A 14109-nucleotide genomic window follows, 5' to 3' on the forward strand; every position below is an offset into this window, starting at 1 on the left:
GACAGTATATATTTATAAATGTTCTTAAACATAAAGCACCCCAAAAGGCCTGTTCGGATAATAAACCAAACAGATTATAGTAGGTATTTTTAGGTAAGTCAAGAAGGATTTTTAGTTTGTTCATAATTTTTAAAAATATGTTTACACTGAGAATGAATTGATATATTAATTGTGGAATTCAAAGTAAATAAAAATAAATTTTAAAAGTTGATAGCTACGCTACATAGCTCATGGTGGTAGGAAGTAGTCTTACTTAGTAAGCACCTAAGTGGTCAATTCCAATTTTTGACTAGCATTATCATCAACCTACCCCTTGATATTCAAAGTGCCTAAGGCCCACCATGTTTAGTGGCAATTAGACACTAACAGCAAGATTAGTCTCATCTCATCACTCCAGCTGCAAGCTCACTTTCATTTCAGTACTTTGGGAACACAATAATTTTCTTCTTCATTGACTCAGTAAAACAAAATCAGAATTACAGCTTTGCAGAGGAGTATATTGAATGTAAGCCTTGAGCAACATAATACAATGCTGAGTTATATGCAAATTTTGGCTACTACCTTTTAGTAAACATAATTTTTCTTTTTTTCTAACAAGTTTTCTTTGAAAAAGTATAAAAGAAACATACTAATATTTATGTGGAATTCTTTTTTCTGGAGTTTCTTCTTCCCCATCACTGAATAAAATATAAAAACAAATGAGAATATTTGCCAGCATAGTCAGCTATAGCTTATACCAGCAATTTCTTTGTTCATTGAATTCATACAAGTTACTATCCATATGATTCATGCATTTTCATGCCATATTATGAAGCAATCTGTGCAAAGGTAGGCTTCATTAAAGTTCATTAATTATTTCTTAAATTAACAAGTTCAAATTATACAAATAGGAAAAATCTGTCATATTGAAGCGGACATCATAAGAGATGGCTCCCATGGATTTCACTAATCCACTTTGTGCTTTAACTTAAGCAGATTAGTAAATGTCATTGGCATGGATTTCTTCCATATATTTCCCCAAAACAAATAGTAAAAGATTAGATCAATATCAAACGAAGGATTAAAATAATACCAATTACATACAAAACAAAACAGGAACAAAGAACCTGTATGGCATGTGGACTTTCAGAATTATCTGCAGGCCATTTCAATGATTAAATTGAAATGCGTGTCTTCTGGATATTTTCCAGAATCCCTTAGATTTCACATTCTAAAGAAACTTTGGGGATGTCCCATTGGTCCACAGGTATCCCAGTTGGACAGCAGAGAAGACCATATGCTTTGCTAATCCAGTTATTTCCAGTACCCTTAGAACTCAAAATTAATTAAAACCCCTGAATAAGACACAGAGCTCAAAAATAGTTGATGCTGAGCTTTTAATATGCAGATTTTAAGAACAACGATTGAGAGAGTAATGTTTGGACTGAGATGAGTCAAGAATAAGCCCAGTGATGCCTCCATCTGAATCCATTTCTCCATCCAATATCTGGGAGGAAAACAGAGAAGAAAGTAATTCAACCAAGGCTTAAAAACTGATGCCTAACTTTTAAGTGATGTGAGATTTATGCTTTCTTTTCCTTAGAGATGGAAGGGGTGCAGAAGGGAATAAAAGAAAGGAAGCGATCTGGTTGCTTAGTGAAGGATAAATACCATATGCTAATATTATCAACTGCATAACCATAGGGGTTCCATCTGTCATGTCCATCCCTGCATTCTCACTGTGTGACGTATTGTGGGCATCCAATAAATGTTAATTGAATGAATAAATAATTGAAATCAGGTGGCATATATGCAGAATTTCTTCTGAGATGGCATGCCCTTTTATATGTCATAGAGAAAGTGGACTATATTCTAGACCATTCTAACTATAAATTCTATACTATAGTTATAATAGAATATAAAATATGAAGTTGGGTTGGAAGAATACTAAGACAGAAGACACAAAAAGTATTTTAAGAGAGTCAGAGAACTGATGAGGAGATCGTGTTGCCTGTTACTTACTTATGCCTTGGATTGTGGAGGTGAATTGAAAAATACAGGGTCAATCATAAGAGGATGTGTGCACCTCAGGCCACATCTAAAGGTACCACAGCACTTCCTAAGAGCTCTGCAGTCATAATCATTTATACAAGGAACCCCAGAACAATAGGTGGAAATCTTAGATTGTTGCTTAGAGGCCTGTTTGCCCAGACGGGGTCTAAATTCCTTTTGACTTCAGTCTTGACTGTGGCTCTGTTGCTTTGTGTCAAAAGATTCTATAAATTCAGGACACGTACCCGGCTTGCCCTCAACTATGAAAGAAAAAAGGAATTGTGAGCTTTTTACCTTCACTTATTTGTACGAGGAATTTAATTTCTTTAAAAGATATATCTATAATCTCCTTAATTACGCTCTTCTGTTAGCTGATTTTGCTCCTTAAATCATGTTTTAAAAGCACTATAAAGCACCACCAGGTATATTTCTAAGGTATAATTATAAACTGGCTCTTAGACTAAATCCAACCTGTTTATTGTAATAATTTGATATATATAACATATGTATGGAATATATATATTTAGAAAATATATATTTCAAATATTTATATACATATTTGGAAAGTATATATTCAGAATATATATAGATTTAGTATATGTATGTTTGTTTGGAATACATGCATTTGAAATAAATTGGGGCCAAGAAATTACTTATACAATATGAAAAGATGTTCAACTCATGTTTTTCTATTTTAATAGAGTTTTATTGCAGTGCTATATGTTAAAATATTTTCATACGTGTACACATTTTTTAAATTACCAGATATGTTCAAATGTAGGCTTACTTGGAATGTAGTATAGGAAGTTTAAATTGTGGATGATCAGCAGATACAGACAGCTTTAATGCATTCATTTACTCCCTTGTATGTATTGGGTGCCTACTGTGTATTCCAGAGTTGTCAGCACTCCAGATACAGCAGTAAATAGAAAAAACAAAAAATAGTGGGCAAGATAGATAATAAAGATAAACTAGTAAAATTTACAGTATATTAGACAAAGATTACTGCTAAAGAGAATAATTAAATCCAAGGAGATTCCTAAAAGTACCTTGCAATGCTAAGGGTGCCTAATTCTTTAACTCTAGTTATGTCATCTACATAAATGAGTTATTTTCAGAAGTTTTTGCACACTGTATATGTTATCTGTTCACATTTACTGTCATTCAAGAAGCACTGATCAAATTTCACTAGGACTAACAGGAATAGCTTTCTTCCTTTACATGAGGTCAATTAGGTTACAGGCTTCTTATTAAAATGCAAATAAATATCATCAGTAATTAGCAAATGACAGGGAGCATTATAAACTTCCATAATGATTCTATGCCATTATGACACTATAGAAATTAAGAAAATTTAACATATGAATATATTAACTCCTGATGTTCATTATTCCATAGACTTGGAAACACTGTGCATAAGAGAAAAGAGTAAAAATATAGTGTCAGGGGCCAGAGGCAGGAGGATCACTTTACCCCAGGAGCTCAAGACCAGCCTAGGCAACATAGCAAAGCCCTGTCTGTACAAAAAATACAAAATTAGCCAGTTGTGGTGGTGTGTGCCTATAGTCCCAGTTACTTGGGAGGCTGAAGTGGGAGGATCACTCGAGTCCAGGAGATGAAGGCTGCAGTGAGCTGTCACTGCACCACTACACTCCAGCCTGGATGACAAAGTAAGACTCTGTCTCTCAAAGAAAAGAAAAAAACAATACACAGACACACACATAATCTGTAAATTAAACAATAAATAAAACTAACATGGTTGTCTGAATTGACTTCCTAAAAAAGAAAAAAAAAGGAAAAATTGTAGAATTACAGAATCAATCAAGTATTAATTTCAGCTTAAAAATGAGTTTTTCTTTTCTCTATAACCCTTAGTTTCCTTTAATAGGAGAGTAACAGAATTGGAGCAGCTTACAATCCTTTTTCATGGAGGAGCTATACATATTACAATGTTTTCTTTCATCAGTCTGATTAATTCTGGAAAAAAGTTTTGATAAAATGTCCTGCATAGCTCATTTTCCTGTGACATTTTCTTTCACTATGAATTTGTTCAATCCCCTCAATTGCCCTGTGGGTAATTATTCTCCAACTCTTGCTTGTTTATCAGATGATAGCGATGTCTCTTACCTTCCTTTCCCTCACTCCCTCTTTGCTATGTGTAACACGGTCGCAGTTTCAGGTGGCAGAATTACATTACGTTACATTACTTTTGCACGTTGCACAATGTACTCAGTAACTAATTTCAAATGCAAGTCAGTCCCTGATCTGAGAGTAAAAGTAAACAAATATAACGCTGCCCTTTATTTTCTACTTCATTGTCTTCTCTGGCAGGGAGTGCTAGCCCAAGTTCTCTTTCTCCTCTTCTTTGCTAATGGAACCCTGATTTTGTTCAGGGGAGTAATGTGCCCAGTGGATCTCAAGTGGGAGCTTTTCGGAAATCTTTGCTGGCTGATCTGACTGTCACAGCACTGGAGCTCCCTAACTGTATTCAGTAAGTGAGGCAGGGCTGCTGGGTGTCCTGCAATGGGTGGAGCACCCCCAAAGGAAGACAGAGGAGCTGAAATACAGGAGCCTGTCTACCTCCAGACTTCCCATTATATACAAAAATGAAACTGCTATTTGTTTAAGCTACAGTTAGTCAAGAATTCTATTACTTACAGCTTAACATAATTCTCAATAAGCCCTCCAGTCATGAACATCTGTCCTCTATTTCATATGATTCAACAAAAAAATTCAGTAAATCTCGTATTCCACTTAGGGAAACAAATGCTAGAAGAAAAAGAGATAATCAGGTTCTCACCTTGCCATCGCGCATCCTGGTCTTCCCAATCACCTAGGGGAAATGGAGAATAAAGTATAGAATAAGTGCTTTCTTCTTGCCCAAACATCTTCTTTCAGCAAATTCTAAAGTGACTTGGTAATATGTTGTTCTCATTCTAAGGCAATTACTATAGTAAGTGATTGGAAAACAAAGTAGCTCTTTTCTATTTGCCATACTACAACCATTTGTCATGTATCATCTCAGTGAATATGTAGCATAAAATTATGCTTGACATAAATATTCCTTTATGTTATCGATTTTTCACTGTTCAATAGGAATATTATTTTGTCAACTATATGCACTTGTAATATGGCAGAATGGATTCTTCTTCATCACAAACCCAGTCCCTCATTTACAAGTAAACAGAATAAGGATTTTCAAAAGAAAAATATATTTTAAGTTTTGGATGATTTTAGATTTCAGAGTGGTTGCCAAAATAATAGAGAGTGCCTGTATACCTTTCACTTACCTTCCTTTTATGTTTGCATCTTACATAACCGTGGTACAACTATCAAAATGAAGAAGTTAGCAGTGGTAGAATACTCTTAACTACACTATAAATTGTATTTAAATTTCCCTTTTTTCCACTAGTGTTCATTTGCTGTTTCAGGATTCCATGTAAGATCCCACCTTGCATTATTTATAACTTCTTAGTTTCCTCTAATCTGTGAGAGTATCACAGTCTTTCCTTGTCTTTTATGACCTGTATATCTAAGAAGAGTACTGGTCAGCTATTTTATAGAATGTCCCTCAATTCGTGTTTGTCTGATTTTTTTTATAACTAAACTGCAGTTGTGGATTTTGGAAAGAGTACCACAGAGGTGAAGAGCCCGTCTCCTTGGATCACATCGGGGGTGCCTGATATCACTGCGTCTTGGTACTTACTGATGATGTGAACTTGATTACTTATTTAAGATGGTATCTGCCGGGTTTCTCCACTGTAAAGTTTCTACTTTTTGTTGTCCATATGTAAACGGAGTTTTTAAAAGTGACTAAACACTAGGACAAAGACAGAATGTGTCTACATCTAGGATATTAGCAAGGATTAACCTTTGCAGTGAAAAAGTATGATTTGCTTTCAGATCCTCCATCTGAAGACAATAGGTAGGGAAATTATGGGATCCCTGCCCTCATCCCCTTTACTGGCCAGTGGCCATCGACTTGCTGTGAGTATTGGCTACTAGCAACTCACAGCTACCCCATTCTCCAGGTAACTACCCTTAGCAGTGGCTCTCTGACATGAAGGTGTAAAAGTCTGGCCTCCTTGCCTCAAGTGAGACTAACTCTGTGGAGCAATAGGTGTTCCAGACTTTTCTCTGTGGGGTTAGACTAAGCTAGTCTGCACATGAGACTACATTTTGCTTAGCTTTATTCCTTATCTACCCTGCTTCCTAACTCCCCTCTCTGGGAGAGCTCTCAATAAATATTTTTAAAAACAGTCCCATTTAAGGATTGGCTTCTGAAGAATCTGACCTAACAAAACCCATCACTTGGAGTTATTTCCCTCTCTGCCTTCACATGCAGGATCCAAGACCGCTTTTTTCTCCCTACCCAACAGTAGAGCCCACCAGTAGAACCACTCATCAGAATCAAATGCAAGAAGAGACAAGTGGTGGCAGTGGATAAGTTGAAAAGATAGAAGGATGAGCCTGAAAAGGATTCAGAGGGGAAGCCGCCTGCCATCTGCCTTGGGTGTTCTCAGTATCAGGAACTAAAACCTTAAACCTTGGATGGAAACTCAACAAAAAGATGTGCATGCCCCAAAGCCCACCACCTTATGAAATCAATACTGGCTGGATTGTGTTTCTTAAACTCAAAGAAAAGGATTGAGAAAATAGTCTCTGGGCTCCTGTACAGAAAACTGACTGGCTGACAGATCTTTGGTGGCAAAATTCTGGAGGATGCAACCATATAAGGAAGAGGCTAAGAAGAAGAACTAATAAAATAGAATGGCAACAACCTAACAGATAACAAATTTAGAAGAGGCTAATGCCATCAAACCTTACTAGAAGAGCGTTTCCAAAGGAGTAGGATGAACAGCAGTTAGTGTCAAATGCAAGCTCATTTTGATACTCATTGAGCTCATTGAAACTTTGAAAGCTAGTTTCAATAGAAAGATGGCATTGGAGACAAAACTCCTGTTGATTGGAGAGTAATTAGAAAGTGGATTCTACAAATCAAGGATTATTTTTCAAGAACTGAGTGAGCTGATATATAACTGGCTTGAGGATTAGGTAGGATTCATTTTTCTCTTTAACTAAAGGAAGATATGACTAGGAGGAAAGGGCAGATGCCAAGAGAAGAAGTACAATTAGATGTTAGAATTATCTAGTTTTATCTAGATAATTATATAGAATCATTCTGGATAATTATTTAGAATTATTTAAGATAATTTTTTAGAATTATCTAAAATCTAGAGGTAACTAGAGTCAGGGAAAATTAAACTTATAAAATACTAAACATAATGCTTAAACCCTGGTTTCTCATGATGATTTCCTTGAAAGAAAGAACCTGTAGTAATTTGAGCTAGTTTTCATCATATTGTGATTATGCTTCTGTATGTATTAGAGTTTTATTTTCACTCACGATGCTAGGGTGTCACCCTGTGGTAAATGTAAGTATAGCTTTGATGCAACCCACTTTACACATCATCCTATTTCTAGATATCAATTGCAACCATTTTCATGGTCCTTTTATTTTGTTCTTAATGTGGCTTCCTACTTTAAGTTTATTTTTAAGTAATATATAACATTGAAAACATATAAGACCAAATATAGAAAGTAAATTACAAAAAGGAATATTAGATAAACTAACAAGAATGAAAAAAATAGGTTCTTAAAACTAAATACATGATTTTAATATTTAGCTTGAAACTTTGTAATGACACCTGAGGTTGACTTGTAAATATTTCAATTTTTAAATTATGTTTTATATTATTTCTATGTGAAAATGGTACTTTTTAAAATAATAAAATCCATAAGCATGGAGAGGTTCAAATGATAAATTTACAATAGTTACTATTAATCTTATTCCAAGCACTACTTTTTTAATGTTCATTGCAATAGCATGACATATAATAGATGCAAACATAACTATGAAAAAATAATTCAATCAAGTATACTCCATCCTTGCTCATTTCATCTGGCTCCTTTTAATCTCTATTTGATTCTAATAACTTAGTCATTATTATTTTTGTCATTATTTATCATTAGCTTAGTGTAAAAGATAGATATATAAGTTATTTACATGATGAAAGATTTCAGAACTTCAGTGGAATGGGAAGCTTCGTGTCGATGCCATTTCAACAGGATTTATTCCAGTCTACATACTTCCCAAGAATGTCACCATCTCTAAATGAGAACTAATCCTTGTCATCTACTTTGGTGCCTCCATATTCTGGAAGAAGAACATTTTCTCTAACGTTCGCACAAACTGGTTGAATCTCTCCACCCTTTCCTTTAGAGCCCGATCCAACAGCTACTACTGTGGCTGCCAATACTTTTCCTTGAGATTTTTCTGGAAGCATAATGGCTCCTTTGGTTACAGTTTTGGCGGCACACCTTTCAACCAATACTTGGTCAAAGAGTGGAAGTAACTTTCTAAACACTTGCCCTGCCATGAGCCCCTCTATCGCCGACTTTCACTCTGCTCTCATACAGTACTGCAAAGAGAGACTTCCTTGGTCATTATCTTAATCCTTTGGGTCTATGGAATGTGTATCACTTGTTTGTATTACATAATCTATCAATAAAAACGTTGAATTTAGTACTTCTTTTATGTACTACCTTACTAAGTATATTCAAGCCTTAATCAGATGGTCTGTTACCTAAAGGCAGTAATTCACATCACATGTTTCTTTTGTACCCTCTACATAATAGGTATTCAGTAAATACATTCTTAATTTAAGATTAATAAGTTGAAGAAGGCTTATCTTTACAATTCTATAGAAAAAGATAACTTCTTTAATCAATGTAATTGGCATTCTAAAATTGTATTTTAATTGACCAAAGTGACAAGTGTATCAACAAGAAATTGTCCTTTGATTAATTATTTCAATTAACTATTAGAAATTCTATTCAAAATAAGCTAAATATCTCCCTGAAATTTCAATACCACATGATTAAAATAGTAAGGCAAGACTCTTAAGAAAGGATAAGAGAAATCTTAGAAATGTTAGTGTGTAGTCATTGTTAATCTGTACTATTGATTAGAAGAACTGACATCGTATGTAACTGATAAAGAAATCAATGGACTAAAAAGACAAATATGAAATGGAATCACGATTTAACAAGTCACGTGCCGAGTAGATTGTCTAGTCAGTTGTTATGTTGGAATTAGGGTTGAAATCGTAATATAAATCTGTTACATCTTGTTCTCTATGGTCTATGAAAAAGGAAAGGAAAAACATGACTGAAGCAAAAAAGACAGTTTAGTTGCTAACATGTCTCAAAACTTTATACCTATCATCATATCAGACTTACCATTTTCTTGGTTTTGAACTTCTTCCTGGGTTGTGCTCAAAGCCAGCGAGGTAGCTAAAAGAAAGAAAGAAAATATCTTTAAATCAGACTCATACTTCCCTCTCTGCTGGAGAAATTTGGGGATCCTCACTTACATAGCTTATAGAGAACAATAACAGCATTGCTGCTACCCAGGAATGGCCTCCGGAGTTTGAGGTGGCTTTAACCGGAACATTTCCTTCCTATGATTTACCACCTATTTCATGGTGTTCTATGTTACTAACAATTGTCAAATGATATATGGATTCTGCTGTCTTCCTTAACTGTGACAAGAATGACAAACAGCAAAAGGTTAAGATAACACAAATGTAATTGCCTGATGACCCAAAAACTCTTTTGGGAAAGGATCTAGGAGAACTTTCTGATTTGTCAGTAGAAAAAAAGGAGTCACAAAGGAGCATCAGAGAAAGCATCTATAATTGAGAGACCCACGTTAATGTATAACATCTAATGTAAGATTTAATTTAGTTCATAGAAATTCAATTTAAAAATAAAGATGGATGACACCTTATGCATTCCGTTAGCAAAAATGTTGGAAGTGAGAGACTGCAAGTTGTATAGAGGATCCAGAGAGCAATGTGGTGAACAATGGCATTTTTCACAACACCTTGAAAGGAAAATTAAGAAAAACTCGCCTCCATAGAAGGAAATTAGGAAGTGAAAAAAAAAATGTTGGTTCTCACATAAACACAAAACGTCAAATCCAATGACTTCCATGAACTCAGGCCTTGGCTCCTCCATTTCTTACCTTTTTGACCTGGAGCATTATTAAAACTGAAAAACTTAATTAATTACTTTCTAAAGACTTGTGCTTGTCTCAAACACTGCATATCCGAAAAAAAGCTTTCTAATTGTAGAAACTAATACTTTACCAATTATCTATGAAAAATTACAAAAATAAAAAAGACCATTTTATAAGCAGGAGAAAGGCTTGATTGAGAGAATACACCCAAAGAAGAAAACTCTCCTCGAGTAACAGAAGCCAAGGGTTAAGTGTTTATGTTGTGAAGTCAGATGCAGTGTCAAAATCTATCTTCATCACTTACTAGCTGGGTAATTAGAGCATACTAATTAACCTCTCTAAGCTGCGTTCATTCTCTTTATCTATAAAAGAGAAACAGTAATTAACTCATAGCATTTTGTGATAATTAAATAACATTACATGTATAAAGTACTTGGCACATTCATAAATGTTCAATAAATATTAGTGATAATGATGAACAATATGAATGTTCCTTAGAATGCATGCGTTTCTTCTTTGGGATATTTACAGCAGGATGAAAGAAAAGATTGCCTCCCACATGCTGACAGCATGTATTAGTATATGGAGGGTGAGGATGAGTTGGTAAGACAGCCAAGTAGTAGGTTAAAACCAGAGACAGGATCCAAGGCAGTGGCAGCCATGTCTTTGGCATGCGGAGGAAGACATTAACAGAAAAGAATCAGAGCTATTACAGAGAGGAGGCAAGATTGTGACCAAATATCTTCTTTTATACAAGATAAGGGCAGAAATTATAAAACAAATAGGATAGTCAGTGTCAAAGAGAAAGTGGATAGCTGTATAGTATTCAGAACGAGATGTGGAGAGACGGTGGTGTGGCACAGGAGCACAGTGCAGAAATAAATAATAGTGGCTGTAGGAAGAAGTGACCAGATGATGACTGTAGTATTTTTAAAAGTAACACAAAAGTAGTCTTACCAGGGAACAGGACAACAGTTATTATAAACATAGACTAATTTCACATTATTATTCCACTACTGTCTTCTCTTAAGCCCTTATGTGAGTTTCTACAAATATAGCCTTATCCAAACATATACTTTGTATGGTTTGACAATACTTTTATATATATGTACGTGTGTGTTTGTATATATTTCTACAGAACAAATCTCACCCATAGCCATCTTATCTGATTTCTCTCTTTGGGCCCAGATTTTCTTCCTCAGTTCAATCCTGTCAGATTTCTATCCTTTAGATTCCAACTGTCTCCATTCAAACATTGTAAGCAGGGGAAGAGGAATTCTCAAATGCAAATATAAAACTGCAATCAAGAGTGACAACCCACACAGTGCAGAACAATCTCATTAAAGAGAGGCACCAAATAGACAAATCATAAGAAAAAAAGAATGAATAATTATATAAAGAGCACAGGTACGGACAAGAAATTGAGAAAAGAGTCAATGACTATTGATAATATAGTTGCCTTCATTGAAAATTCAAGAGAAACCAAATGACAGACTATTTAAATCAATAAACGACTTCACCAGGTAAAAGATTACTAAAGGATTTAAAATTATTTCTGCCACATAGTAAGTACTATGTAAGTATTAGCTAGTTATAGGACAGTGACAAATAAAAAATGGAAGTTAAAAAAAACCTGTTTACAAAATCGCAGCGTAAGATCTTCAAAGGAAAAAAGATAAACATTACTGAAGGGCATAATGACATAAATAAGTGGAATGAGAAGTTATTTTCAAGAATGAGAAGCAAGAGTATTGTAAAGATATTAATTCTCCTGGAATTCTCCAAATTTAGTGAAATTCCAATCTAAAATCCTAACAGAATTGTTCCATGAAATTTACAAACTGATCCTAAAATTAATCTAAAAGTTTCAGTGGTTGATCACTGTGTACTTCAAGGACAACGATCTCAACTCAAAGAATTTAAGATTCTCTCTGTAACATGAAAAAATACAGATAAATGCCTGGCTGATCTGGTAAAAATAAAAGGAAATGTTCATAGATTTAACAAAAATAAAGAGAAAGCAAAAATCCAGGGAAGGAAGTAAAGCCTGAAATTTGGTCCTGTCCTAAGGGTATATGTAAATCAAGGATAATCTGAGCTTTCACTGATATAGCCCACGAGGACAAAGGACAGCCACAAAGCCCACATTCAAGTTGGACTAATGAAAAAACATTCGTCAAATTGGAGACTAATTCATAGAAACTCCTCCAGCACACATGCACCTGGGATACAATAAAACTACACCCTGATTATGATGGAGAGCTACAAGCAAACAAACAAGCCAACAAAAAAGGGAACAACAAATATATTAAAGGTTTCAACCTTGGAAATGAGGGGAGAGAGGGAAAATCACTGCCATTAAGAATTCATAACCATAAGCCAGCCTTCAAACATGTTTGCAACATTTAGTCCCCAAAACTTCAAACTGAAAATTTGTTTTAAAGTGATACCTTCAGTTTGCATGTAAGACGCAAAGGAAAACCTTTCCTGTAGAGGAAAGCAACTTCCACACAGATCCCAAGGAATACTTATAGATAAAATCCTCACAGCAGAAGGTTATAAGGGAATTAAACACACACATGTACTTAGGATGCACACACATGCACAGTGAGGAAACAGGTTGCCACAAGTAAACATCTGTAGAAACAAAACACAATAATCTGCCACTACCTGAAATAGGCCATAGATTTTTTTTCTGCTTGTTTGGAAAGATAGAAATATGATAGAAAGGGGAAGAGAAAACAGGGATGCCCACGATGGATCCAGAAATAAGTATTAATCGTGTATGTGTTGGGAATTCGAGTGCTGTTAGTAATCCAATTAAGACATTAAAATAATTCATATATGTCAATCATATGAGCCTCAGAAAGAAGAGCAAGAGTTACTACGGTCTAAAAGGCTCAGAAGCGAGCAGCACTTAAATTGGGCTTAGAGGAAATAAGATTTGCACAGTTTCTGAGAAATGAAGGGATATTTCAGGAAGTAGGAGAAATACAGAAAGGTGGACATTCTCAAGGAGTCTCTGCAAATAGGGACAGGCCTTTAGACAATCACGCAATACTTCCACCAAAAAGACTGGCAGAAAATATTTCTAAAGGAAGATGATTGACAACCTCCAGAAAATTGACTAGAAAGGGGCAGGATCACATGTAAATACAGTGCCATAAGGCCAATTGGTCAATTGATTAATTATCTACTACTTATAAAATAAGTAAATACTGAGAAATAATTAGCTAATTTTAAAAATAAACATCTATTTTCCAATTGGGCAAGCGGGAACTATGTTTGATTGGAAGTCAGGAGACCTTAAATTATCTTCCTAAATTTACCACTGACCAGCTTTGAAATTAAAACTATTTGGAAATCAGTTTTTATATTGAAAATTGGGGAGGAGGAAGGTCTAGGGAGAAGGGCAGATTAATTAATGATGTCACTTATGAATGCAGCTGTACAACTTTACAAAACCAAAAGAATGAAGAACTGTGCTCATTCCTCCGGTGCTCAAAAGAGGGCGCCCACAAGAGCAGCTGAGATTTACTGGAATCGATTTACTGAAAATCCCCGTTTTCATTTCTCGGTCTGAGTTTCATTACCCAAGAAATCCACAGGGTGGCGATAACACTGAACTAAAAGTGAATTCAGAGTGGAAATTCTCAGAAACCGTATTCTTCAATGGCCAGTGTTTACAGATTTCCCTTTCCCTGATTTTATGATGTCACCAATGACACAGAAGCTGGCGGAACGCTTGAAGGCCGTACACAACGCAATGACGGTGACGGTAATGATTCCCACGGGAGAACCAACTGTGATCCAGACCCTTGGCAATCCTCATAGTAATGCAAAGGAGACTTTAGCATTCTCTTCCTTATTTTACAGAAAAAAAACTAGAAAGAGAGAAATCAAGTAAATTATCTAAGGTAACTGAAGTAGTGAGTGACCTAGGCGGAATTCAAACCTTAGTCTAGGTTCAGTGTCATGGTTCTTTCATCACAGCT

At 35.2% G+C, this 14109-nt stretch overlaps 1 protein-coding gene and 1 long non-coding RNA gene across 2 annotated transcripts; both read right to left on the reverse strand.

Moving 5' to 3' along the window:
* Positions 1-1368: 1368 nt before the first annotated feature.
* Positions 1369-13805, reverse strand: LOC129481910 (uncharacterized). Its single transcript, XR_008657545.1, has 6 exons — positions 13708-13805; positions 9468-9635; positions 9334-9387; positions 4832-4864; positions 2002-2291; positions 1369-1486 (listed from the first exon to the last, which is right to left on the reverse strand). It is a non-coding gene; the product is annotated as an uncharacterized lncRNA (long non-coding RNA).
* Positions 8214-8474, reverse strand: LOC129481909 (10 kDa heat shock protein, mitochondrial-like). Its single transcript, XM_055276999.2, has one exon. It carries the CDS (start codon positions 8469-8471, stop codon positions 8214-8216), a length of 258 nt encoding a protein of 85 aa, XP_055132974.1. The 5' UTR covers positions 8472-8474.
* Positions 13806-14109: the final 304 nt, after the last annotated feature.

This window comes from Symphalangus syndactylus, chromosome 5 (assembly GCF_028878055.3).
Source record: "Symphalangus syndactylus isolate Jambi chromosome 5, NHGRI_mSymSyn1-v2.1_pri, whole genome shotgun sequence".
Taxonomy (NCBI): Eukaryota; Metazoa; Chordata; class Mammalia; order Primates; family Hylobatidae; genus Symphalangus; species Symphalangus syndactylus.

Excerpts from the sequence above, each read along its gene's own strand:
- LOC129481909 (XM_055276999.2), bottom strand. The coding sequence starts at position 8,471 with ATGGCAGGGCAAGTGTTTAGAAAGTTACTTCCACTCTTTGACCAAGTA.